The 27,764-nt window shown below is 47.2% G+C and overlaps 2 protein-coding genes across 34 annotated transcripts in view; one reads left to right on the top strand and one right to left on the bottom strand.

Moving 5' to 3' along the window:
* Window positions 1-13,046, top strand: part of NUMB (NUMB endocytic adaptor protein) — a 129,027-nt gene extending 115,981 nt beyond the window's left edge. For 12 of the 33 annotated variants that reach the window (XM_081133418.1, XM_081133417.1, XM_081133421.1 and 9 more), the window contains 5 exons: window positions 3,248-3,452; window positions 5,194-5,487; window positions 7,599-7,748; window positions 9,922-10,068; window positions 10,927-13,039. In XM_081133418.1, coding sequence (XP_080989544.1) covers window positions 3,248-3,452; window positions 5,194-5,487; window positions 7,599-7,748; window positions 9,922-10,068; window positions 10,927-11,642 — 1,512 coding nt within the window. In that variant the 3' untranslated portion in view covers window positions 11,643-13,039. Of the gene's footprint in view, window positions 1-3,247; window positions 3,453-5,193; window positions 5,488-7,598; window positions 7,749-9,921; window positions 10,069-10,926 lie in introns of all 33 variants that reach the window. The other 21 variants (XM_081133404.1, XM_081133410.1, XM_081133406.1 and 18 more) reach the window with 5 other exon arrangements.
* PAPLN (papilin, proteoglycan like sulfated glycoprotein) overlaps window positions 13,027-27,764 on the bottom strand; it is a 33,015-nt gene continuing 18,277 nt past the window's right edge. The window contains exons 16-26 of the mRNA XM_081133374.1: window positions 26,802-26,922; window positions 26,318-26,492; window positions 24,907-25,309; window positions 24,077-24,214; window positions 23,788-23,909; window positions 23,351-23,501; window positions 22,632-22,769; window positions 21,889-22,016; window positions 21,670-21,778; window positions 20,575-20,741; window positions 13,027-15,130 (exon numbers count right to left, since the gene is read on the bottom strand). Coding sequence (XP_080989500.1) covers window positions 14,955-15,130; window positions 20,575-20,741; window positions 21,670-21,778; window positions 21,889-22,016; window positions 22,632-22,769; window positions 23,351-23,501; window positions 23,788-23,909; window positions 24,077-24,214; window positions 24,907-25,309; window positions 26,318-26,492; window positions 26,802-26,922 — 1,828 coding nt within the window. The 3' untranslated portion in view covers window positions 13,027-14,954. The remainder of the gene's footprint in view (window positions 15,131-20,574; window positions 20,742-21,669; window positions 21,779-21,888; window positions 22,017-22,631; window positions 22,770-23,350; window positions 23,502-23,787; window positions 23,910-24,076; window positions 24,215-24,906; window positions 25,310-26,317; window positions 26,493-26,801; window positions 26,923-27,764) is intronic.

Here is a 27,764-nt window from a genome sequence, read left to right as displayed (position 1 = left end):
AACTTTATTTGAAACTTTTCATTACTAGAATTGTTTTCAAGATTCTTACATGTATTTGTTTGCAAAGACACCTGGATAGAAGGTATTGGCATTCAAAAAGTGCTTGTAAATTTATTTGCAAAAAGACTCCACTACAAATGAAAGAACTGAGTTAGAGTATATTTTCAAATAATAAAAAATAGAAATACTAAATTATGGTATAATGAAGTATGCTAGAAATTATTGCACAGTAGAAATTTGGGGTTTTGTTTAAAAATAGAGAATAATCTACTATAGTGTCCTTTATGTAAATTACCTAAAATTCTGATATGAAAGACAAGTCTCTTACATGATGATGAGGATCTTAACTATAGTTAAAGTAGAGCATTGAGTGTATAATTTCTGGTTTTTGTTGTGTGTTTTTTTACATATCTTTATTTAATATATCTTTTTGATTCCAGAGCGAGGAAAGGAGAGAGAGAGATAGAAACATCAATGATGAGAGAGTCATTGATCGAGCCCGCAACCCGGGCATGTGCCCTGACCGGGAATCGAACCCCAATCGCCTGGATCCTAGATTGACGCTCAACCGCAGAGCCACACTCGGCTGGGCAATTTCTGAGTTTTTAAAAGTTCGGACATAATGAGGCAGTATAGCCATTCACAAAGGCTACAACTTAATAAACTCTTGCCAAGGTTTAACCTGGAAGAGACGTGGTGACCGTACTCTAAAATTGACCAAAAGGTGTATTTAAGCTCTTGGAGACAGTGGTATAAACAATTATTAAGAGCTCAGGCTCTGAATCAGATCTGGGTTCCAGACCTGATTCTGGTTCTCACTAGCTGTGGGATTTGTGGCAAATTACTTAACAATCTTTAAGTCTTAGTATCCACTTCTATAAGATGGAGATAACAGTTGCAACAATTAACTTAGAAAATGAATATAAGCACTCTTAGCATAGGATGTGGCCCATGGTAACTGCTCCAAAAATGGTGACTATTATTATTAAAACTATTTCTCCAGCTGGGTCTGGGATGGGGCTTAAGGAGGGATCTATCTTCAAGAACTTCTGCCCAAACCTAAAGAGAAAGAAAAAGCTTCCTTGGCCTATATCTCTGTCCTTATAATAGAGCTGTGTGCAAATGCAAACGGGTTCTAAGGCTCTTTTGGTACTCTCTCCTATTTTATGCTTTTGGACCTGTCCTTATATAGTCCTACTAAAAAGTTAGAAATTCATGTGGGTTCATAATAAGTCTGTCAGTCTTTAAGCAGTCATGTGAAATCTTAAGGACAAAAAGCATTTTAAACATTACCTCTCCTGCCCTGGCTGGTGTGGCTTGCTTGGAGAGTCATCCTGGTCAGGGTACATACCTAAGTTTCAGGTTCGATCCCAATCCCCAGTCAGGAGGCAACCAATTTCCCTTCCCCCCTCCCCCCTCCCCCCTCCCCCTCTCTCTCCCTTTCTCTTTCCCTCTCCCTTTTTCTCTCTAAAAATCAATGGAAATGTCTTCAGGTAAAGATTTAAAAAAACAAATATTACCTCTCCTTATGATACCTGATATTGGCATATACAATCCAGTTAAATTACTTCTTCAGAGCCATATATAGAAGCAGTTGCCTACATGGTTTGATTTTGAAAACGACAAAAGGTTCACTGTTCTCAAATATGTCTTCTCACTATTAATGATGCCAACAGTTACTACATCACCTCTAACTTTTTTATTCTACAATTAGGAATATGGCTTAAAAGTACAGATAATGGCCCGGTCGGGCGTGGCTCAGTGGTTGAGCATAAACCTAGCATCCAGGAGATCTCAGTTCGATTCCTGGTCAGGGCACATACCCAGGTTTCTGGCTCAATCCCAAGTCGAGGGCATGCAGGAGGCAGCCGATCAATGACGACTCTCTCATCATTGATATTTTTATCTCTCGCTCTCCCTTCCTCTCTCTGAAATCAATAAAAATAAATTTTTTTAAAAAGTACAGATAATGCGCAATGGAATATTATGCCACAATAAAAAAGAATGAAATCTTGCCATTTGCAACAGCATGGATGGACCAGAGGGTATTATGCTAAGTGAAATAAGGCAGACAGAGGAAAACAAATACTGTGTGGTTTCACTTATGTGTGGACTCTATAAAAATAAAAAACAAAAAAACAAAAACAGATTCATAGAAACAGAGACCAAAGGGATGGTTACCCTAAGGAAGGAGGTGATGGATTGGGTGAAAAGGTGAAGGGGAATATAGTCCATAATATTGTGACAAGTTTACACAGGGAAGATGATTACTAGAACCAGTGTGGTGTTCATATTGTATACCTGAAACTACTATAACTAATATGATATTGTATACCAACTATACTTAAATTTCATTAATAAAATAAGCAGTGAATATGAAAATAAATAAATATAAATAACCCTGGTAAAAATCCATTGAATTTATTAAATTTGTTCTTGGTAATCAATTCAGTGTATCTTTAAAACGACGTTTAGTTTATGTAAGCCCTCCTCTCCTCCCACAGACAAATCTGTTTAATTTCTTAATGAGTAGAGGGTATGGATGAAAACATGCTTTAACTTCGCCTGTGTGTGGTTGGGAGGTGGAGTTGGGGCTAAAGAGAGCTAGAAGAATATAGGTAAAGTATAGGGGAAAGCCTGAAAGTCCTGCGGGTCTAGAATGGGGAAGGGTGTTTGGAGGGGAGTATTCAGAAGGGAGACTGAGAAAGCTAAGCTCTCCTTTACCGGATTCTCTTTTCATTGCTGAATTGTAGTTCTTTATTCGAAGTTTTTATTTGCACCTTGTATTCCTAGACATGTTGACAGCATATTTAAGCTCCCGAAATGTCCCCTGCCTTTCCAATGGGTCTTAGAAATGCTTGGTAAACATTTCCACTATTCCCCTAAATGGCAAATAGAGTTTTGTATTTCAGTACTTATGGCTTGGAACCTTCAGCAGTGTCTCCTAAGCTGATGGCCAGAGCTACTGAGTGTGACAGAGGGAGCCTGACTAATAAGGTTTCATTGGCTACTCACAAAAGCACAAGTTGCTGATGGTCACTTTACCCAGTGCCTGTTACAGTAAAGTATAGGCATTACCTAAGGTAATTTATTCATTTAAATTAATTTGGCATATTAGTATATTAAAATCTAAGTTAAGCTCCCAACATTTTGCCTTGTGTTAAAACACTTATTTGTGGTCGAAGCTCATTTGTAATTGTTGGTACTATAACTCTAAAAACGTTTTGTGAACCTTTGTTATGTACAGGGTGAAAGATTGAGCCATGCAGTAGGCTGTGCTTTTGCAGCTTGTTTAGAACGTAAGCAGAAGAGGGAGAAGGAATGTGGAGTGACTGCTACTTTTGATGCCAGCCGGACCACTTTTACAAGAGAAGGATCATTCCGTGTCACAACAGCTACTGAGCAAGCAGAAAGAGAGGAGATTATGAAGCAAATCCAAGATGCCAAGAAAGGTATAGTCTGTTCTACTGCAGTGTCTGTTTATTTAAGCAGTTTCCCCCAGAGGGTTAATATTTTGAAGCTATCAGGGCTAAGCTTTCTCACAAAGAGAACTCTTAGTGATATGTGAAGACTTAAGAACAAAGCTGAAAATCTAGACAAAGTGACTGGTTTAGTGGCTTTGAAACTGTTTACCCTGTTTATTATGTTAAGCTGTCTGGGGAAGCTGAGAGTGCAGTTGAAAGCTGCAAAGGTATTACCCCTGTGTTTAAAAACACAGTTGGGAAAATCTTCCTGGAACAGATTTTTAATTCTGATGCATCTGATCTCTGAGAAGCAGATGCTATCAAGGACCTACATCTTAAAGGAAGACACATAAGTCTCACATCTAGGCTTCAGAGGACCCACTGATGTGATGCTGGGTGTAAGCACAGACAGAGATTTCACAGTGATGCTGTCCATCCTTTATTATTACTGGGTTTTAGTGCTCTAGTGAAAAAAATCCATAGATTTTGAGAAGCTAGCCCCTAACTGTTTTTCCTCTAGTGCTGTTTAGTGTGTGATTTTTGCAGAATATGAGTTTTTTCAGGTACACATGACAGCACAGCGGAAATGCCTGTACAAGCATTCAAGCTACTCAGGAATCTGTTGCCTAAAGTTGGGTTGGGTGTATTTTCAAACTAAGTGATAAGGCTTGGGGAAATGCTTTGAATTCTTATGTATAGCTAAGGTTAAAACAGACATGGAATATTTTGGAATTAAACAGTTCAGTTTAAATATACAGTCACATAATTTTGCTAATTTTTTTACTTTATTCTTTCAGCTCTAAACCAGCCATTATGAGTAACTTCATTAACCTAATACTGACCTAAACAGCTCTAATTGTTTAAGACCAAAAAAAGATACATATTTTTATTTGAAACTAAATTGTTCATTGTGGTTTTTTTCATTTCTCATAAACATTTGCGCCAGGATACTAAAGAATAAAAACTGCCATGCTATTTTTTATTAGAAAATTTGATATGTACGGCCATTATTTAGTGTGCTTCAGTGACTTTCTGACTGGAAGCATATTCTTTAATATCACCAAATAATACTGTGTGCTACACACAACAACTGCCAAAGTGGTAGAGTCCCAACAACTACAGAGGGTTGTGAGAGGAGGGAGAGCTAGAGATTTTCCACTTTCAGATTGGGACTCAGTTGGTACTCACATGGAATCAGTCTTATATTTAGTTTATTCCAATTTAAAATTTTACTTCTGTATGCTTTAATTCAGATGAGCCACAATGCATATTGTCCATGATTAAAAGACTACTGAACGACATTCTGTAACATTTAATCAAACTTATGCTTATTTACACTGTTCTGACTGCCATTCCCTAAGTCCTCTCCCCTAAACAAGTAAGGAAACAGTTAAAAACCATAAACCATCATTCTTTAAAGGACCTCACATTAGGAATTCATATGTACTGGGGTTTTTTAAGCTTATTCAAAGTCCTAAATCATGAATCACTGCATGAGAATCAAAGATCTAATATGCATGTCTTAGTAGATATATCATGTGACATGTAGTAGGTTAAACCTTTTATTTGTTTGAAAAATAGATCTGAGTCTTGCTTCTAACCTGTCTTTTAAGAGACATTGGGAAGGAGATGGGTAAAAGACCTAGAAGGGCTTTTTAGTTCCTCAGCTGTGTAAGTTCAAACTATTTGAAGACATTGCTAAGGTCCTCTTTCTCTTGACTTTCTTGAGCTGAAACAGACAAGACAGTTGTTGGTTCATCAGTGGCCCCTGGCAACACTGCCCCATCTCCATCTTCTCCCACTTCTCCCACTTCGGATGCCACTGCCTCTCTGGAGATGAACAATCCTCATGCCATCCCACGCCGCCATGCTCCAATTGAACAACTTGCTCGCCAAGGCTCTTTCCGAGGATTTCCTGCTCTTAGCCAGAAGATGTCACCCTTTAAACGCCAGCTATCTCTGCGCATAAACGACTTGCCTTCCACTATGCAGAGGAAGACTGATTTTCCCATAAAAAATGCAGGTAATGCAGCAGCCACCTGACTCACTGGGCGCTCTAGCATTGAAACATTGTCGTTACTTCCAGTGGAAACACTGATCCCACCAAACTAGCTACCACCACCCCCTCCATCAGGCTGGTTTATGGTTATGTGTATCTTGTATCATGTCCCTCCCACTGGGAGAAAACAGGTTCCTGGAGGAAGATGTGAATCACTGATTTCTCTTCAACAGACAGGTAACAGAACCGTGATGGGAATTCCTAGCCCGAACTATAAGGTTTGTTGTTTGTCCTGATGGAATTGTACTTACTACCGCTCAGTCAACCTGCTTCGAAACATCAAGGGTCTTAGGTTTCCATTCTTATTGTGCCATTTGGGACCCAGCAGGGAATTAATTATAAAGTTAAATAGCATTACTGTCAGATGTACCAGAAGAAATGGATAAGTGCTCATTGTCCTTGTGGCTGGTTGGCTCCATAGGGAGGAAACTCTAAACAGGCCTCCTGCATAAATCTAAGATCTGTTGTTCATCAGAGACGGTGGGCTTGCTCACACATATTCATTACCTTTCAGAACTGCCACACAGTCCTTTGTGTGGCCTCTGTACAGCTGAGCCAGCCTCGGTAGCTCTATCCTGATCATAAGACCCGGAGCTAAAGTATCAGATCTGGTCGTGCTTTTATTGACTCTATTTTACTTCACTCCAAGACACACCCAGCCAGTGCTACAACAGAGCGTGAGGAAGCTCTGTCTCAATAGGGCACTCTCACTGGTGGTGGTATAAAAGTACAGAGAGTTATGTTCTTTTGACACATGAAACTTGGCTTAAAGAGCAGTTGACTAGACAATTACCGAGGGTTCCAGCTCTCAACTCCTGTAAAAACAGAAACTCCAGGTGCTTCAAGTACCTGTTTTCAGTCTCCCTCTGGAACAGATGGGAAACAAAAATTAGTATTCTCTTTCCACAGTTGAGCAAACAAAAGTTCAGCACACACAATTATCTTCCTCAGTGACACACAAGTATCCCAGGGTCAATATATATATATATATATTTCTTTTTTTTTAAATATATCTTTATTGATTTCAGAGAGAGGAGAGGAGAGAGGGAGAGAGAGATAGAAACATCAATGATGAGAGAGTTATCAATTGGCTGCCTCCTGCACGCACCCGACTGGGGACTGAGCCTCAACCTGGGCATGTGCCCTGACGGGGAATCGAACCCCGATTGCCTGGATCCCAGGTCGACGCTTAGCCGCTGAACCACGCCCGGCCAGGCCGAGAGTCAATATTAAGAACAAAGGCTCAAGAGTCCTGGACCTCAGTTCATTTTTTCATGTTATCACAGTTCATATACTTGGTACTTTGGAGGAAAATGAGTGATGACATTGTCATAGCTTATCAGAGAAAACAACTGAGCATCCACTGGTGCCCTTGACTTTAACCCATTTTCTGATAGTTACTAAATAGCTACAGAGGTTAACTCACACCACAGCCCTGTGAACTGGTTGGGAAGACAAACAGGTCACTCATGTGTTCCAGATACATCTAGCTAACATCTTGGCACAGAAAGAGAACACCAGCTTCTCAACAGTGTCACACGGGAGGAAATAAAGGAACCTGGGAATTTGCAAGGGAAGAAGATAGACCTTATTACATGAATTGTTGACATTTTATTTTGTTTGTTTGTTTGTTTTTAACCCTCACCTGAGGATTTTTTTCCATTGCTTTTCAGAGAGAGGGGAAGGGGGCAGAGAGAGAGACAGAGACAGAGAAACATCAGTGTGAGAGAGACACATCCATTGGTTGCTTCCCGCACGAGCCCCAACCAGAGCTGGGGATCTAGCTTGCAAGCGAGGTACGTGCACTTGGCCAGAATCGAACCCGGGACCCTTCAGTCCAAGGGAGGATGCTCTAACCACTGAGCAAAATTGGCTAGGGCTGAATTGTCGACATTTTCCACCTCCTCATCCAAAAAGCCAGTGAAGTAGTGGTAATTTTTTTGAAGCTGTATAGCCCCACCTGGTAGTTGAGACTTTTCCTTTCACAAATAAGAGATGCAGTATAAATGCCACCTTGAATCATACTGTTAAATTTCAGGGTTTTGGTCTGGAACCATTTCCTGTTTGTCTTGCAGTGCCAGAGGTAGAAGGAGAAGCAGAGAGTATCAGCTCCCTGTGTTCACAGATCACGAATGCCTTCAGCACACCCTCTGAGGATCCCTTCTCATCCGCCCCAATGACCAAACCAGTGACAGTGGTGGCACCACAGTCTCCTGCCTTTCAAGGTTAGTGCCCTCAGCCTGCTCAGCTGCTCTCTTTGAAACTAGCATTTTTATGACGCTGCTCACTAACTGTAAGTTGGCATCCTGAGCTTTCCAAGAGCTGGTCAGACCCGTTCATTTCCCTGTTTGATAATGTCTCAGATTGATTCATTTCCCTATTCAACGGTATCCTTGCTCTGTTCCCCTTCCTGTTTCCTAAGGTGTCTGCATCTGTCATTTCGCATGTACTTGTCTGTCTTTCATCCTGCTCTGTTAGGAGCTATAGTCCCAACCCACTGCTTCATTTGCCACCTCACTGTTAAGAGGCAGGGGATCCAGCTGGCTCTCCCGAAGCAGTCATCAGAGTTGGTTCTCCCGTTACGCGTTAGCATAGTGGTTTGCAACCCAGGGTGGTTTTGCCCCTCAGGGAAAACTGCATTCATTGTCTGGAGACATTTTTTATTTTGGGATTTTACAACTTGGTAAAGGGTGATTGCTACTGGCATGTGTGTGGAGGCCAGGGATGCTACTAAACATCCTTCAATGCACAGGCTAGCCGCCCTCACAACAAAGAATTACCCTGCCCAAAAAAATCAATAATGCCAAGGTTGAGAAGCCCTGAACTCATCTAGTCTCTACCCTGTCTCAAGAGGCTCATAAAGAAAAAGGTTCTTCTTTTGGCTCTTTAGTTCATTTCATCTTTTATAACAAGTGTCCTAAAGTTTGACTTCATGGCATTAAAGAGATACTAAAAGTTGTTTTCAGAGCTACAGAGTTAGCAGTTGGTATTAACTCAGAGGTCAGCAAAGAGTCTGTGTAACTTAATTTACAGACTTTTAGAATTTGACCTCCTTATAATTACCATTTCTTCATTTCTTTTGAGAGCTCAGAAAAAGCCTTCTGTGGAGACAGTACCCTGCTCCTGTGGAAGTAAGCTACTACATGCTTTTCCTCCAAGGAATCTCTTTAAAAACAAAACAAACCTTTATACCTTTATAGTCATGCTCACCAAATAGCTTTTCATTCCATCTGATAAATATTTATAATACCAATAATGATCGGCACAACTTATTGAACACACAGCGCCTCATACCACATCATGATAAGGACTCATGCATGTTCTGATCTAATTTAATCCCCACAACCACCCATTTGAGGTAAGCATTACAGAGAAGGAAAATGAGGCTCAGAGAGGTTAAGTAAATTGCCCAACTTATACAGCCAGAATTTAAACCCAGGTCTTTCCGGATATAGTACCTGTTACTGACTGTATTCCTGTTCACAAGGCAGTGGGTGTAAAACTGAATAGAACATAGTCCTTTCCCTGCCTTTAAGGGGCTCCCAGTCTAAGGGTGAGCTAGTCTTTTAGACAAGCTAGTCTTTTAGTACCAAAGCCATAGCATGGTTGCCCAGTCCTAAAGAGGGAATGATTACAGTGTAGGGCAGGGGAAGGTACCTGCTTGTCTGTTCCATACTAAATATGATAGCTGGGCTGAGGAATAGAAACTGATGGAATAGATGCCTTGAGCAAAGGAGCAGGGTCAGGAGATTTTGATAAAGACAAGAAAAGAATAGTAGGTGCTTTGAGATATTATGAACATTACCAAGGGGAAAAAAATCTTCAAAAAAGGAAGATGAAATTAATTAGCCAATTAAAGATTTATTAAGCAAATGAAAACACATACCAAGTTTGATTTCTCACCTATAATATGGGAATAATACCAGCCTTATTAGGTTTTTGAGAGAATCAAATGAGATAGCACATAATATGGAATCATCATCCCATTGTTGTTATTGTTGCTGTAACTTGATCTTTTGGAATAGTGGTAGGAGAGGGAAATGCTTCATTTACATCATTATGCCAAAGGCTAATCATTGGGGTTTTGCTGCTTGTAAGACAAAGCTGCTCTGTTCAGTTTAATATAAAGTTTTTTCTAGGCTTCATTTCCTCTCTCCCCATACACATAGTTTCCTAGAACAGTTATTTAACTTTTTCAGTATAGCCATTTTCATTACAACCTCTAATTCCCCCTTTGCCAAAAGGTTTGTGTATCCATTACAAGATGGTATGGTAATTCCTACACCAGCTTTTCTATTCCACCAGTATTGCACATTGGCCTGACTGACCCGGCTGCAAGGGGTCACCTGTGCACCCTGCATGAATTAACTCCATTGATGTTGTCTGCTCCCATTGTAGCTAATGGCACTGACTCAGCCTTCCATGTGCTTGCTGCTAAGCCAGCCCATACTGCTCTAGCACCCGTAGCAATGCCTGTGCGTGAAACCAACCCTTGGGCTCATGCCCTTGATGCTGTTAACAAGGGAATTGCAGCCACACATTCGGGTAAGGTGGCCACAGATGGTGGTGAGGATTCTGGGATCAGATAAGTGGCCCTGGTTTGAAAATCGGCCACTTGCCTGAGTAGGAACCAGAGAGAAGTCCTTTTAGAAGTATGTTCCCTCCTGAAAATAAACTGTTTAAAAAGGATGGGGAAGGAGAAAGAACTAAAGAGGTTAAATTGATCGTTCTTAAGACTATAGAACAGAATCTCCCATAGAACATTCATAAAATGCAGATTCCTGGGCCCAACCCTGAGGGAGTCTGTCACTGGGTTCGGAGATACGTGGACGTGCCTGTATGATGAGGGGACTCTGCCTCCTATAATGGCAGGCCTAAGAAAAGATCTATAAAAAGCACTTTATGCTTTTCTGTACTTTCTAGTTTTTCTATAATGAACATGTAACCATAAAACCAAAAAAATGTTAAATAGTAATAAAGGCAGTTCACCAGAAAAGCAACGTGCTCGGAAGCCAGGCAAGGGCCACAAGGTCCAGCACCAAGTCACTGATTATTTTCTCCTTGTTCTGTCAGAGCAGAAGGTGAGTCACCTTGGGCCCTCTGGAGCATGTGCAAGGTGGTTTCTGTTCCATGGACAAGCCACAGCGACAGGGAGGGGTTTCCTATGCCAGCCAGCTGCTTTGGTTGAATGCAGTTGAGCCATATCTAGATAGCTCCTTAAGGCTGAGACAGAAGCATGGTCTGACAGGTTCTTAGTCCTACCTCAAAACCTCCGCAGCTAGTAACAAAATATCCCACTAGAGGGATTTGCTCCACGTTAGGATCATTCAAATAACCAAAGTTCTCAAGTGAGGAAAGAACCTCCTAAAGACTGATTCTTTCCTCTCTTCATGTTGGTTCCAGGGACCGAGTGGGGTCAATCTTCGGGTGCTGCTTCTCCAGGTCTCTTCCAGGCTGGTCACAGACGTACTCCCTCTGAAGCTGATCGCTGGTTAGAAGAGGTGTCCAAGAGTGTCCGGGTTCAGCAACCCCCAGCCTCAGCTGTCCCTCTACAGCCAGTCCTCCAGCCGCCTCCACCCACTGCCGTTTCCCAGCCAGCGCCGCCTTTCCAAAGGAATGCATTCCTCGCCTCTCAGCCCGTGCCAGTGGGTGTGGTCCCGCCCCTGCAGCCAGCCTTTGTCCCTGCCCAGGCCTATCCTGTGTCCAATGGGATGCCCTATCCTGCCCCTAATGTGCCTGTGGTGGGCATCACTCCCTCCCAGATGGTAGCCAATGTGTTTGGCACTGCAAGCCACCCTCAGGCTGCCCACCCCCATCAGTCTCCCAGCCTGGTCAAGCAGCAGACATTCCCTCAGTATGAGACGAGCAGTGCTACTGCCAGTCCATTCTTTAAGCCTCCTGCTGAGCACTTCAACGGTTCTGCAGCTTTCAATGGTGTAGACGATGGCAGGTTGGCCTCAGGAGACAAGCACACAGAGGTTCCTACAGGCACCTGCCCTGTGGATCCTTTTGAAGCCCAGTGGGCTGCATTAGAAAGCAAGTCCAAGCAGCGTACTAACCCCTCCCCCACCAACCCTTTCTCCAGTGACTTACAGAAGACATTTGAAATTGAACTTTGAGCAGGCCCTATGGCTAATGTATGTTGTCCGTACTTAGGCAAGGGGGGGTGAAGGTCAAAGGAGACTTTGTGTCCCCAAATCAGTACACTTTTTCACTAATCCCAAAGGTCTCAAGGAGCATGTCCAGGCACGGGGTGCTGTGCGGGGGGTCTTTTAAAAAAAAGTGGAGAAAACCATTCCTAGAGAAGAGCTGTCCCAGGTTAGGCTAAAGAAGTTAAGAAAATGTTGCCCTTCCCCCTCTCCTCCTGCCTCGTCCCCTTACAAATCTCTGGCAACAGAGAGGCAGATGTATCTGAACAGGGATCTGTATTCAAAGCACATTTACTGGAATATAAAACACAACGGGAAGCAAAACGATCTCCCTTTGCTTTTCAGGCCGTGCACCTGCCTCCTCTCAGTACTGGCCCGTCTTGGAGATCGAGAACAGGGTGGCCTGTGCTTGGGCCGGGGATGAGAGGCAGAATCCCAGGAGGGTGCATCAGCAGCTGCCCAGCAGAGCTATATTTTAGGGTTAAAGTTGAGCTTCCATTTTGAGTAAGAATAAATATTATAAATATATATCAAAAAAGCCAAAATCTTTATTTTTATGCATTTAGAATATTTTAAATAGTTCTCAATATTAAAAAGTTGTATGAGTTGTAAGTAATCTTTGCCAAAGGTAAAAGGATTAGCTGTAAGAAATTGTACATAAGATTGATTTATCATTGATGCCTATTGAAGTAGAAAGAGGAAAAGCTGGAGGTGCAGGCGGGATCCCCAGCTTATTTGGTTATCAGTCATTGTAAGTAGCACATTGCAACAACAATCATGCTTATGACCAATACCGTCACTAGGTTGTAGTTTAAATAAAGAAAATGAAAGAGTAGTGTTGTCCTGGTTTAAACCTATGTTGAAATTCTAATGTCATTATTTTAATGGAATCATTCTAAATATGCTCTATAGAGAATATGTATTTTCTTTTATATATTGCTGCAGTTTCCTTATGTTAATCCTTTACTGTGTTTTAACACTAAGGTGACAGTGACATCATATCCATAGACTGGAACGCAGGTTACCGTGTTGGTTTGTCATGTGGGTCTTGGTGGGTTTCGTTTTGTCCTTGAAGTTCTGTTCCCATGAGTGTTGCGGGGATGGAATTTCTGGTTTTACTAGGGGGGTGGGTGTCGGTGTGTCCGTGTCTGTGTCTGTCCGTTCCCCTTCCCCTCCCCCTCCCTGGTGGTGAACAGACCATCCTGTTGCCAGTTGCAGCCACTTGACCTCTGGTAACAACATGAGATCCCATCTCATTTTTACTTTTGAACGTTGGCCTTACAATCAAATGTAAGTTATATATATTTGTACTGATGAGAATTTATAATCTGCTTTAACAAAAATAAATGTTCGTGGTAGAAGCTTTTGCCCATGAAGGGCTGTTCTTTCCCCTTTTCTTTATTAGCAGTTCACTTAGTTCTTTTTGGTCTTGCTCTTTCTCCATTCTGCTGCTGCTCTCTGGTTTGGTGACTAGAAAATCTTATTTTCTAGTATTTTTATATATTTTTAAATTGATTTTAGAGAGAGGAACGGGGGAGAGAAACATCGCTTGGCTGGCTGCCTCCCTCACACACCTGGACTGGGGATTGGACCCACCACCTGGGTATGTGCCCTGATCAGGGATCAAATCCACAGCCCTCTAGTGTACGGGATGACACTCCAACTGAGCCACACCGGCCAGGGCTCTAGTATATTCTTAGAATTCGTATTTTTGTTCATTCTTTAGGCTTTGGTTGATCCTAAATGCATCTCTAACATCAGATTCTTGCTGCTTAAGAGCTGGTTAGAGATACAGAATCTCAGCTCCACCCCAGACCTTGTAAGCAGAATGTGCATTTGAACAAGATTCTCAATCAGATGTCCAGGGCTGGAGCAGTGATTCACAACTTTGGATGTTTATCAAAATCACTTGGGGCGCTTTTAAATCCTCATACCCAGCCCATACTCCAGACCAATTAAATTCAGATCTCTGGAGAGTGGAACCCCTGGGTCAGTTTTTCCCCCCAGTGTGGAGAGGGTTGAGAACCAGTGGTTTAGAGGAGTTTTACTCGCACCTTGAACCTCAGCCCACTATTCTGTGATTAGTTCCAAGAAGAGCTGGCTAATCTCAAACTTACCTTCTGAAAATATGTCACCAGTAGGCCAAATACTGGTTTAAAGAACTGGGGAGTCCAAGAAAGTAGCCCTTTTCCAATTTCTATAGCAAAACCAGCCATGGTAAATCAAAGGGAGTGCTCCTTAATATTTTTTTAAATGGAAAGAAGACCTGTGCTCTGGCCCATGTGTCTCTCACCCAGCCAGCATCATGGTAATTAAAAAACCTTTCCTGTGTCCCCAAATAACCTCTGTCACTAGGGCCAGCCAACCCTCGGGAGGATTTGTAGAAAGTTCAAGTGGAAAAAGACTCGGAAGCTCACTGAATCCAGGCCTCTTATTTTAGCAGCAAGGAACTGGAGGTTCTGAGATGAAGAATGACTTCCACAAACTCAAGCCATTTCTGAAGCCGCTTATTACGTTGCCCTCCCCTCCATTGTTCCCCCCATCCTGCTGTTGCTGTTTTTATCTGGCAGCAAACACTTTGCTTCACAGATTCCTACTTGAGGAGAGGCTCCTTGGTGGTCCCACTACAGAGCAGGCGCACAGATCAGCTCCATACAGGCGTGAGGCTGTCCCCACAGCCAGCCCTGCGTGTCGGCCTTAGGAGGGCTTCAGGCTCCAGCTGCCCAATGAAAGGAAGGCGCCTTTCCAGTTCCTTCGTGCTCAGATAATAATGCAGCTGCTCCTCTTTCATCCCAAATCCCTATACTGAGCCTTGCTTTGTTGAAAGCTTTCACAAACGTTATGCTATTAACCTTATAGAGGGGTTTGAAGCTGGTTGCTATTTACTACCTAGAAGGCTGAGAGACTACAGCAATAGCCTGCTTGACCCCAGATCTAGTTCTAGCAAAGAATCCTTCCCTGTCACAGCAGGAGTTAGGTAGGTGTTAACTGAAATGGTTATGCCCCTCCCTATCCAGCTCTAAATGAAGTGAGAACCTGACAGCAAGTTGTAACGTGAAGGGTGTCCTTATCCAGATTTCTCTTGTTGACCACACAGCTACCTGTGGTCCTGTCAGGGAAGCTGGTCTGGCAGCTGCTGAAGCTAAATGGGCGGAATGGGGATAGGAGAGGCAATGTCTCCAGGAGATAACTCCCTTTGCCAGCCACAGAGGGGAGAGCGAGAGTCTCCCGGCCCTTCTCCCCAGCCCTGAGTTGTTTCGGAACTGGGGCTGGAGCCAGCCTTCATCCCTGCTGCCAGGCCGGCTGAGCATGAGGCTGGGAACGGGAACAGCTGGCACAGCAGAAGCTGGAGTAATACTCATTGCCACAGAGCCGGGCCTGCAGGATGAGCTCACAGTTGGCCAGCTCCGGCTGGTCCACGCAATCCCTGCTGGGGTCCCTTGGCTGGGCGGCCAGTGCTGCAAAACAACAAGGGAGCGAGAAAGTGGTAAGGAAGCTCTTTGTGCGCTGAAAATTCTCACACACCATTTCATTTCCTTCAAAGGAAAGTGGCACTGTGACTGCCAGATTCCCACCAAATGCAGTTACTCTGTAACCTTTCAACACCTGTATGTACAACTACAAGGAGGGATCACAATTTCCACCCATTCTTTTTTTTTAATTGCAGTTGACATACAATATTATAGTACAGGTGTACAACATAGTGGTTACACATTTATATAATTTACAGTGATCACCTCGATAAGTCTAGTTCCCATCTGACACTATGCCTAGTTATTACAATATTGACTGTATATTTCCTATGCTGTGCTTTATATTCCTGTGACTGTTTATATAACTGACAATTTGTACATCTTAATCCCTTCCCCTTTTTCACCCACCCCCCTAAACTCCCCTCTGGAAATAATCAGTTTGTTCTCTGTATCTGGTTTTGTTTTGTTTGTTCATTTATTTTGTTTCTCAGATTCCACATATAAGTGAAATCATATGGATTGTCTTCCTCTATCTGACTGACTTCTCTTAGCATAATACCCTCTGGGTCCATCAATGTTGCAAATGGCATGATTTCATTCTTTATGGCCGAGTAATATTCCAGTGTGTGTACCACATTTTTCTCCAATAATTTATCAATGGACACTTAGGATGCTTCCATATCTTGGCTATTGTTGTTAATGCTGCAATGAACATAGGAATGCGTATGTCTTTTTGAATTCGTGTTTTGGATTTCTTCGGATAAATACCCAGAATTGAAATTGCTGGGTCATATGGCAGTTGTATTTTTAACTTTTTGAGGAAATCTCCATACTGTTTTCCATAGTGGCTGCACCAATCTGCATTCCTGCCAACAGTGCACGAGGGTTCCCTTTTCTCCATGTCCTTGACAACACATTGTTTGTTGATTTATTGTAAATAGACATCCTGACAGGATGAAGTGATCTCTCATTGTGATTTTAATTTGCATTTCCCTCATGATTAGTGATGTTGAGCATCTTTTCATGTCTATTAGTCACCTGTATGTCCTCTTTGGAGAAATGTCTGTTTAGGACCTCTGCCCATTCTTTAATTGGGTTGTTTGGGGGGGTTTTGGTGTTAAGTTTTATGAGTTCCTTATGTATTCTGGATATTAACTCTTTATTGGGTGTATCATTGGTGAATATCTTCTCCCATTCACTAGGTTGTCTTTTCATTTTGTTAATGGTTCCTTTTGCAGTGCAAAAATTCTTTAGTTTGATGTAGTCTCATTTGTTTTTTTCTTTTGCCCAAGGAGACATCCAAGAAAAAATTACTAAGAGTGATGTCAAAGAGTTTACTGCCTATGTTTTCTTCTAGTTTTATGGTTTTGGGTCTTATATTTAAGTCTTTAATCTTTTTGAGTTCTGTAAGAAAATGATGCAGCTCCATTGTTCTGCATGTACCTGTCCAGTTTTCCCAGCACCATTTATTGAAGAGACTGTCTTTACCTCATTGTGCATTCTTGCCTTTGTCATAGATTGACCATATAGGCGTGGGTTTATTTCTAGGCTCTCTAGTCTGTTCCATTAATCTGTGTCTGATTTTATGCCAGTACCATGCTGTTTTGATTACTTTGGCCTTGTAGTATAGGTAGTATAGTTTGATATCAGGTAGTGTGAGTCCTCCAACTTTGTTCTTTCTCAAGATTGCTGTGGCTATTCAGGGTCTCCTGTGATTCCATATGAATTTTAGGATTATTTGTTCCAGTTGTGAAATATGCCATTGGTATTTGATAAGGATAGCATTGAATCTATAGATTGCTCTGGGTGATATGTCAATTCTTATCTATTAGCATGATATATTCTTCCATTTATTTGTATCTTCCTCAATTTCTTTATCAATGTCTTACAATTTTCTGAGTACTGGTCTTTTACCTCCTTGGTTAAATTTATTCTTAGCTAGGTATTTTATTCTTTTTAATGCAATTGTAAATTGGATTATCTTCTTAATTTCTCTGATAGTTTGTTGTTGGTGTATAAAAATGAAACCGATAGCCCTGCTGGCATGGCTCAGGCTGGCTATGAGTTGGGCTGGGCAGGGCAAACAGTGTTAGCCAGGTTAATGGAGAGCTCAGATTTGCACACCCCTCCCCCTTGCCAGCTGGATGCAGGGAGGGCTTAACAAAGGAGCAAGGGTTCTTGCTCAGAGATTGCTGCCAGTCAATTCATGTCTTCCCCGTATGCCCCTGGCATTCTTCAAGCTGCTGCCCCCCCTCCCGAGCACTGGAGCCCAGAATGAGTGAGTCTGTGAGCGAGTTAGTAGTGCATGGGCCCCTCCAGTGGACCACTGGGACTCCATCAGCCCTCCATCTCACTTGGACACAATTCCCGCTGGTTTTCACCGCCAGATGTTACGGGGATTCCTCTTCCTGGCACTGGTGCCTCAGGGCAGGTAGTAGTCCCTCACTACTCAGGGGAGACCTCTGAAGCCAAGATATCCCTCCCAATTCTTAATCACCACACTGTGGGGGTGGGACCTGCCCATTGTGCCACTCCGCCCTTCCTACCAGTTTTCTGAGTCATGGCTTTTTCTCTATATCCTTAGTTATAGGACTTCTGTTCAGATAAATGGTGGTTATATAATTTGATGTGATCATGGGAGATGAGCACGTTTACCTACTCCACCATCTTAACTGGAAGTCCATTTCCACCCATTGCTGGCTCTACTTTAGCATGCAGAGGTCCTCCCTTTATTCTTTTGCAACCTCAGCACAGCCCATCAGACTTCCCAATATTGACTGATGACTAGATGATTAAACATCTCTTAGAGTTAACTCCCTACCCTTACTGCTGAGACCTGAAGAGCTGAATGACAGCTGCCTTAGCCTCTAGACTGGGAGGACAGTAGCCCTAAGGAAAATTTTGAGTGGCAAGTGCCATCTCGCCCTCTCACTGCTGCTTTCCTCCAGCCTCAAAACTTTTGTACCTTCAGTAGTCCCAATGTATCTTAGTCACTTAGTTTTCCCCATCTTTCCAGTTCTTCCTCTTCTCTGCTGAGAAAGCGAGTATTAGGCAAGGTGATAGGGAAACAGTCCTATGAGTGATGCTCTAATACTGTACTGAGCACAAAGCACTGGTCACCTCCTCGGCATTTTCTAGAAGCTCTGTATCTTATAAACCCCGCGAGAGTTTCATTCTACTGCTTCATCTTAGGACTGAAGTGGCCTATCTACTTCACTTTTCTTTCTAGAAGAGGCTTTAGCTCCCCACTTGGCTTAGGACTGAGTGGCACCTTCCCTAAAGTCAGACCTCCTGGGAAGGCTTATCCCCTCTCCCCTGTGCTTCCTTCCAAAGTACGACAAAAAGCCCATGACTATAGAGGTTTGGTATGTCAGTATAACCAGAGTGCTGCTACCTACTTACATGAACAGCAAGCCATTTATGCACATGATTTAAAAATCAGTACCTTTCATATCAACTTTATCTCAGCTGTTGCAGCCCTTGGGCCTATCACAGGGCCCAGAGGTTAAGAGGGGCTCAGCATCGTGGGTAAGCGCTCCAGAGCCAGACTTCATGGGCACAGTCCTGGCTCTCCCACTTACCAGCTGGCTGACTTTGGGCACACAGTAACCATAGCCTCATGCCCTCTCACTTAAAAGAATGAGTGGTGCCCTGTGTTTTATCCATAAGTATTTTCTGTTTCTAACCAATCTTTTAGGCAAAAAGGATGAGACTCCTAACAATAGAAGTATTTCCCTTATTCTAGAGTGACTGGCTCAAGCACCACCCGCCCACCAAACCATGACTAGGGCAACCAAAAAAACGGCTGAGAGCAGATAGCTGCAGCCTAATCCATGGAATGAATACAGTTAGGAAGGAGACCACTTCTAGTCAAGAAAGATGCCCCCAAAATATCTAAGATTAGCAACACTCTAGTCCAGCATGGGTGGAACAAAAGTGTCCAACTGAGGCTGTAGTGCTGGTTCCAAGAGGTAGGTCACAGCAGACCATTCAGTATGGCAACTATGTCAGGAGGAGCCCCACCAGCCCTCATCAGGCAAGTTTCTAACTGTAAGTTGGTTTCCCATATAGACATGTTCTACAGCTAATCACAAACACGACAGTCAGGATCCTAACAGCTCTCTTTCTCAACTCTGCATTCTGGTTTGTCTCAAGTTTTTTTAAGTTTGATTATTATGTAGACAAGAGATCGATTTGCTGGGCATTATCAGAGGCCAAAGGTAGCCCCTGCCAAGGGGGCTGTCACCAAGCATCTGAGCACCTAGTGATGCCAATCCCTGGGCTGGGCCTTGAGTCCCAGTCACTGTTCTAAGCAGCTCACAGACTGGAAGCCTGGGTGTCAGCCCAACTCACTAAGCAACATTCCTACCATGGACCTTCAGCCTCCAGCACTGACCAGTTCCCACCCTCATTCTGGCAGCCAGGAGGCAGCAGGACCTGCACCCCAAGTGTAACAGTGCTCCTGGTGCAGCCCTCGCCCTGGTACATCCTTCCCCGGGCATGGCCCTGCTGCTCAGACAGTGAACCTAGATCGAAGGTACATGGGAGGGCAGGCTGGGGCATAGAGCAGAGCTTGCTTCCCCCGTCCCTTGGGCTTATTTGAACCTAGAGCTCTTGTGAATTTGAACATTAAACCAGTCTGTTTCATCAGTTCTGAGATGCTCTAATTTTCATATTTTAATACCTGTCAAATTGGACTGCGTATTAATGGTGTCTTAGCATTGAATTGACAGCTTTGTTTTCCTTAGTGGTATGAAAACAATGCATCTTACAACATGGCATTGAGATTTGTTGAAATTTGATAACTCAGAGTGAGAGCTGGATAATATAAGGCTGAAATATCAAATTACTGATAATGCAAGTAAAATTCTGCCCACTTCCAGGTGTAATAGTTCAATGAAAAGAACATTATTAGTATGAGGAGTCGAAAGACCTAGGTTCTAGCACCAACTTGGCCATGAATTTGTTGCATGACCTGTGGAAACATCACTTGAGCTCTCCAGACATCTGTCTCGTGTGTAATACGGTGACACTAATCCCTGCCCTTTCCTTTCTGGATTATGTGGTCAAAGGGCCATAAAGGCACTTTCCAATCGTAGGACCATGTTTTGCCACCCTAATTATAATGAACAGATTTTAATGGCCTGTCTTAAGTATTATAAAGTTCCATCAATCATATTTCTCAAAATAAAACTAAGTCTAAAAAATGATATATAGCATCATTTATTAAGCTATCACCAGATGCCTGTCATACACATTATTTCCTTCATCCTCACTATACCAGTCAGGCAGTGGAGTAGCCCGCTACAGATGAGGAGAGAGAGGCTCAGGAGGCTAACCCCTGCCCTAAGTCACACTACCAGTAACTGGCAGAGTGAGCCAGGACTTGGGCCAGAGAGCCTGCCCCAGGACAAGCAGGCCTTTCCTACCTGGCGGGACCACCTTCACCTCAGTGCTGCGGCTGACGGCCTGGCTTCCAAGGTAGGTGCTGCACGTGTAGGAGCCCTGGTCCCCAGCCCGCAGGTTGTGGATCAGCAAAGTGCCATCTGGAGACTGGTAGACACGGCGGCCATCGGCCCGTATCGGCAGCCCGTTCCTGGATGTGGGAGGACAACGAGAGCTATAAACAGCAGTGCTGTGAAGAGACCGATAGAAGGCCGGGCTGCAGGGAAACGGAGGGTCTGTTTTGAGGAGGGGAGTCCTGAGCATGTTTGCAGCTGGGAAGACCCAGGGGAGGCAAAGTTGAAGATACAGCCTAGTCCAGGGGGAGGGCCCATACTCATCCCAGCACCACCTCTCACTTGACCAGGAACATCCTTCCCCTCTTCAGCCTCAAGGCCCAGCCGAAGTCACCTCCATGGCCACCCCTTCCTTGATTCTCCCAGGTGGGAGGCAGCCTCACTCAGTGCGCGGACAGCACTTAGGGGCACTGGGCCATCTCCTGCCTGAGAGTATCTAGGGGGCTCAGATCACCCCAGAATCCCCAGAGCCGAGTCTACTCCTGACTCTGCAAGGAGGAAGAAGGAAAGAGTGTGCTGAATGAGTGAATCAGACCAAATGATCTGGGGTAAAAAGCCACTGAAGTCCCCAAAGCTGAGCATAGCCCAGTGGTTCTCAATCTTCAGGGGAGATTTTGCCACCTAGGGGATATTTGACATCTGGAGACATTTTTACTGTCATGACTTGTGAGGGGCTACCACTGGCACCTAGTGGGTGACGGCCTGGATGCTGCTAAATATCTTAAAATGCACAGGACAACCCCACAACTACCAAAAATTATCAGGTCCAAATTGGCAATAGTGCCGTGGTTGAGAAACCGTGATATGACCCAACCAACACAAAAGACAGCAGTCCTTTGGGGCCTCATTGTGTGGGCACCAGGCCTGGAGGCAGGAGTGGAAGAATGGGGGAATGGGGACAGAGGTGACAGCAACATCCCTGAAGAAAGGCGGACCACCTGTGCTCAGGCTATACAACCTCAGGGGGGGGTGTGACGGCCAGGCCTGCCTGGAATAGATCCTTACCTGGACCATCTGATGTTCACACTTTCTCCTGCCACCACACAAAGCAGCCTGGCTGTGTCACCTTCTGGCACTGTCATAGTAGAGGGCAGCCCGGTGATCGTCAGCTCTCCTGGGCCCAAGGAGGAGGCACTGTTAGCCACTGTGCCGATCGTGCCCAAACTGTGCCACCTGACCTCACAGGCCACTGGCCCCAGTCACCCATTCAGGAGTGCACCTTACCCAGAACTCTGAGCTGGACCCATCGCTGGTCTCGGTCCTGCCCATTGAAGGCAACACAGGCATAGAAGCCGCCATCTTCCACAGCCACTCGGCTGATGACCAGAGAGCCATCCGGCTGCTGCTGGTATCTGGGGACCAAGCAGTGTCAGGGGGCTCCATCCCATGGGGGTGGAGGGGGGGGGGCAAGAGGCAGGGTCTTCCTTTTCTGGGTGAGAGTGGGGCCAGTTGGCTTCCAGCTGCCAGCACTCTTATTTATTTGAAGGGGCCCGACATTTACCCTGGCAATAAATCATTTCAAGTTTATACAAAAAATAACAGGGGTTTCTAGTGTTTGCTATACTCATTTAGTAGACCCGATTCCTGGTTCTGCCACTTAGGGACTGTGCATAGTAAGCTTCTGTGTGAAAATCAGGATAGAATAATACCTACCTCAACGTGGCCCTTTTGCAAATTGTGTGGTAGAGACAAGCCTCATGCTCACGTGGGGCAATAACGTCAGCTGGGGCAATATCATTACAGCCAGACCTGTGCCTGCCTCCTTTCCTCCCTCAGCCATCACCTGTTACCTGCCCTGTTACTTCCGTCCACTAACCACACTCTGGAAAGGCCCAAGGTCCCTATGCCCAGCAGCTCCATCTCTCGAGAGCCCCTGACTGACCAGAGGTGACTCCTGGCAGCTCCTTCCCCCAGTGGCCTGCACAGGGTGGGGGGGGGGGGGGGGGGACAGGAGAGGCTGAACAAACCTGGGAGAAGAGAGGGTCTGCCCATCTCTCTGCCATTCGATGGTTGGGGGTGGGAAGCCCTCAGCGCGACAGGTCAACCGGATTCGCTGGCCTGGATGGGCATCTACCACACCAGGCTGGTTGTGGTCCAGGCGCAGCCTGCAGAACAAGCACCCCACAGCCCTGAGGGGGTCCCTGCCACTGCCTCCCCCGTTCCCATCCTTGCCTGGGGACGGGACCTCTGCATAAGCCTAATGGGCCCCTTCTCCCTCTCCCTCTCCAGCCATGTTTAGCTTCCTAAAACTACCCCTCTGTTCTGGTAAGGACTCCATCAATAACTACCTGGGCAGAGCCTAACAGCCACCACCACTTTCTCACCCCCCCCCCCGAACCTTAGACTGTCCCCTCCCCTACACACCTCCCTCTAGGTTGTTGACCTGGGTCCTGTCCAGCCCCCTGCCTTCCCTCTGTAACCAGTGCCCTCCTTCAAGGCTGTCTCAGGCCCTTAACTCCCAATGCTCTTCCCTTCCCTCAGCTCCTGGGTGCTGCTCGGGGTGGGAGGAGGGCTCCCCTTCCTCCAGAGGCTGGGCTCAGGGAACCATGCTTTTCCAGTCCTCACCTTGCAGAGCCCTGAACGGGCCCAGCGAGCCTGGTCACAGCACTCACCTTCCCCTCCTCTCACCCACTGAGACCTCCATGGACACTGGCCCTAGATGGGGGAGGCATCGCTGCCCTGTTACCTGGCCATGGGCCACGGATGAGAGGAGGAGATGGCCCCCAGGCGCCCAGCATCCCTCCCTAGGCTGGAGTCCTGAGGACCGTGGCCCTGGGCGGGGTCCCTGGTGTGAGGGAAGTGCCTTGGCTCAGCCTCAGACAGCACCCTGTCACCCCCTGTCACGAGGCCAGGAGAAGCAAGGGGTGAGCTGTGGGGAGAAGGGGGTGGAAGGAAGGGTGGGCCATGAGGCCCGGGTGGGAACATGTGGCGAAATGAGGGCCACAAGGAGCAAGACCTCCAGCCCAGCCCAACTGGAATCCATGATCCCTGCCACCAGCATGCATGGGCCCAAGGAGGCACCTAGACCCTCTGTCATGGGGGTGCCCTGGCTTAGGCCCTCTCAGCCAGTCCCTACCGCCATGGGGCCCTTGAAAGCCCACTGATGGGGAGGGGGACAGAGACCTGTGATGCGAAGCTGGATCTTCCAAGAGTCATGGCCTGGCCTGGTGCCACAGCTGTAGGTGCCAGCGTCCTCTGCCCGCAGGGGGCTGATGACCAGGGAGCCATCAGGCTGCAGCCTGTGTCTGAGTGAGTGGAATAGGGCTTGAACTCTGGCCTCCTGAGGACAACAACGAGCCTGAACCCCCCTCGGGCCCCAGTGCTTCGACCAGAGGGGAACGTAGCCCCACATTCACCCCCATCCCAGGTGAAGGCAGAGGGGCTGCCACTGGGGGAGGACTCCTGCACACACCTGTCAGAGGAGAGGGGCTGCCCGTCTTTCTGCCACCTGGTGTGCAGGTCCATGGAGGCAACATCTGGGCAGAAGAGCCGCACCTCCTGTCCCAGGGGCGCCTGCACCAGGGAGGGCTCTGAGGCCGCCAAGCTAATCCTGGAAAGGTGGGAGGTGAGGACCTGGCATACTGGCACAGGTACCACAACCAGGGATGACCCCTTCATGTGTCCCATCCTGTCACAGGCACTTGCAGGGCCAGAGGGTGTCATGGGATGCCCAGCTCCAGAAGCTCATGGACTCAGAAATCTGCCTCCCAACCTCCCCACCAGCCCCGCACTGCCACCTCAGCCTGTTCCTGCAGCAGCAGCTGGGGTGGCACGCAGCCCAGGGGTGGAGAGGGTGGGAGACTGCCCTCGCCAGATTCACGTGGGGACTAATCACACTCCTGTTTCACTTTGTTTTTAATCCCCCCAAATCTCTCATTACTATGACACAGCTCCAAGAGCAACAGCAAGTGGAACCCACCCTCACCCTATGAGATAATTGCACCATTTCACAGGCAAGAAGTCGGAGGACTTGCCAAGTTATGAAGTCCATAGGCTTTTCCAACTAGACAGACGCTGGGGACACTGGCAAGATGTGCTGGTGAATCCAGGCACTGCCATGTACTGGCTGCCTGGCCTCCGAGGCCTGAGCCCCCCCAGGGACGAGGCCTCCAGGCGGGGCTGTTCAGAGGATTCGGGGTAAGGGATGTGGAGGGAGGCCAGCTGACCTTGGTGTTTTAGCTCCAACAGGCTCAGCTCCTGGCCTGGGTCCCTCTCCCCCTACCTGGGAAAGGTGAGGCTCACCTGTAGGAGGAGCTGTGGGAGTGTGGTGCTGGCCGCCCAGCATCTCCGCCCAGTCCAGGGGTGCTAGGCCCCAGGGGCCGTTCTCCTGAGTCCTGGGTGTGGTGCGCCTCCCTGGGCCCAGGCTTTCTCTGAGTGGCCTCCTGCTGGCCTCCAGGACTGCCGCTGCCACCATCTCTGTGGGTGCTCTGGCCAGCGGCCCCAGGCTCGGGGTGGCGGGGTGCATGCTGAGAGCCCCGGCAGCTGCTCATGCACTCCTCCTCCGAGGCAAAGTTGTTGGCATTGCCGTGGCAGCCGCCATACCAGAAGCGGTTACACCGGCCCACAGAGGCGATGAAGTACCAGCGAGGGGCCCAGTCTGTGCAGGAGCCCAGGGCGCTGGGCAGCAGGCACCCCACAGGGTATGCTGAGGGCAGGGAGCATGCATGTCACCCGGATGGCCAATACTAACGCTGCCCAGCAGAGCCCTGCCAAGAAGTACCCACCATCCCCTCAGAGACATGAGGCCTTCCCAATTTATGGGGCAGCCTACACCCCTGCCTGGGCCCCTATCTGGCCCTGAGGGCAGAGTCTGTTCACTGCCTAGACCTTCCCTGGGACCACAGCAGCCAGTCCACCTCCACCCACAGAACCAGAGCCCTCCACGAGGTCAGGGCTGCGAGCTCCCTGGACTGGCTCCCTCGAGCTCCTCCCCATCCTTGACCAGACCCCTGGGGTGCATGCACACCCAGAGCAATCCAAGAGCTTGACCCTGAGGTGCTCAGCAGGATAAGGACCCAGCCCTGAGCTCCCAGGGGCCTGTGCAGATGCCCAGTGAGGGGCCCACGCTGTCACCAGGTCCCTTCGCCAATCTCAGAACATATCTCCAGCCCCCACCTGCCTGTTCTAGCAGCCTCTCCCCAGCACAGCCTGCTCCACCTCTCCATGTTCCGGTGTGACCGTAGCTGGCCCCTGCTTATAGCCCCGACCACCAGCCTGTCTGGCTTTCAACGTCCCATGTTGGTCCCAGGAAGCTCCATCCATGCATCCCATGCTCCAGCCTCAATAACCTCCCTCCAGGACTCATTCCAGGCAGGGTGGGGACACCCCATCCATCCCAGCACTGACAGCCCTAGGCCATCTCTGCCTCTGAAGGGGTCTGAGCCCCCAGGAAGAAGGACAGGCCTCCCTTCTCTGTGGGGTCCCACCTACAACTCTCCCCAACCCCCACAGCAGCCAGGTGGCCACAAGTGCAAACTGCTGGAAATGAGAACAATCTGACTCTGTTTCTGGCCTGGCACCTAGTAGGTGATCAATATATCTTTGTGGAAAAAATGAATGAACTGAGGCTAGGAAAGTCTTTGGCTTTGAGTGGGGGTGGGGGCACAGTGGGACCAGAGCTTGCCCACCAAGCTGAGGAAGGACATCCACTCACCGTAGCTGGGCTGGCCCACACAGCCTTCCCCAAAAGGACCTGCTGCAGAGGCCACATTGTCATAGCAACAGCCAAACCGGGAGCCCCGGCACTCACTGGGCTCATTCTGCTGGGCCTGGGGCTGGTGGGCCTGGTGGGCCTGGTGGGACTGGGGGGCCTGGTGGGACTGGGGGGCCTGGGGAGGAAGTTGGAAATAGGTCAGGCTTTTGGTGGGGACTCCAGGATCCCTGGGAAAGGATGGCAGGAAGAGGGAAAGACAAAACTGAGCCCACAGTGCAGAACCCCGGCCCTGGGGGAAGATCAGAGGCCAGGAGAACGTCAGATGAAACCCCAGCTCCAGACCATTGCCAAAGCTTTGTGTCCTCGAGAGGACAGCCCAAGCCGGCAGGCTTCAGGGACCGCCTCCCTCCAACGCAAAAGCTGCAGTGGCACAGAGCAGGTTTGGGGGCTGGACTCCTGCCCATCACATGAAAGAGACACTTACTGTGGAGGCCACTGCTCTCGACCCCGGCCTGCTCCCTGTGTTGCCATCGCCATAAGACCTTGCACAGCCAGCTTGATGGGGCCCCTCAGCCACAGACACCCGGTCAGGGCAGCACCCGTACCTAGACAGGCATCACACAGGTCTCCCTCACCACCCAGTCTCTTGCAGGGACCCTTAGCTTCCAGCACCCCAGGGCCCCGGCTCTGAGGCTCCCTGCACTGGGGGCTGACCAGGAGAGGGTCTGAGTAAGAGACGGTGTGTCCCTGCATGCGAGGCACACTATTTACATACCCCAGATGCTCTACGTCTACCAACCACTTAGTGGCCAGCAGGGAGGGCAGCAGTAACACATAAGCAGAGTTGCAACCTTAATAATTGGCAAATCCTCAACTCGCACACCCCACCACAAAACCGAGGAGGGGGAATGAATCTGGGCCTGCCTGATCAGGCTCCCAGGGAGATTTTACAAAATAGCAGCAGGTGGGGATGAGGCAGAAAGAGGGTCAGGAATCCAGCATGTATTTCACCCACAACCAGGAATTGGGAAGGAAGGTAAAAGGAAAAACTGATCAGAGCACCTTCCATGAGCCAGGCACCATCGGATCTATTTCATCCTCAGTCACCCCAGCCAATGGCTGTCACTGTTCCCACTTGTCAGCAGAGGAAGCCAAAACCAGAGAGGTTAAGTAACTTGCCCAAGTCACCCAGCACATAGCTAGTAAGTGGCTGAGCTGGGAATCACACCCAGGCCTCTGGGCCCAAAGTCTGGGCCCCTAGTATCCAAGCCCCTGAGGGAGCCTGGTTCAGACTGAGCGCTGAAATCCTACCCCAGGTGCCTTCCCAGAGCCTCAGGCTACAACTTCACAGGCTACAACTCCACATGCTGACCTCTGCAGAGAAGAAGGCCTTTCACCCCTCTGGGCACCTGAGGAAGCTCAGCCAGAGGAAGCAGTCAGGGCAGCT

The sequence above is a fragment of the Miniopterus schreibersii genome, assembly GCF_964146895.1.
Source record: "Miniopterus schreibersii genome assembly, chromosome: 1".
Taxonomy (NCBI): Eukaryota; Metazoa; Chordata; class Mammalia; order Chiroptera; family Miniopteridae; genus Miniopterus; species Miniopterus schreibersii.
The sequence above is the reverse complement of the archived record's forward strand: the minus strand, read 5'-3'. Positions and strand labels throughout refer to the sequence as shown.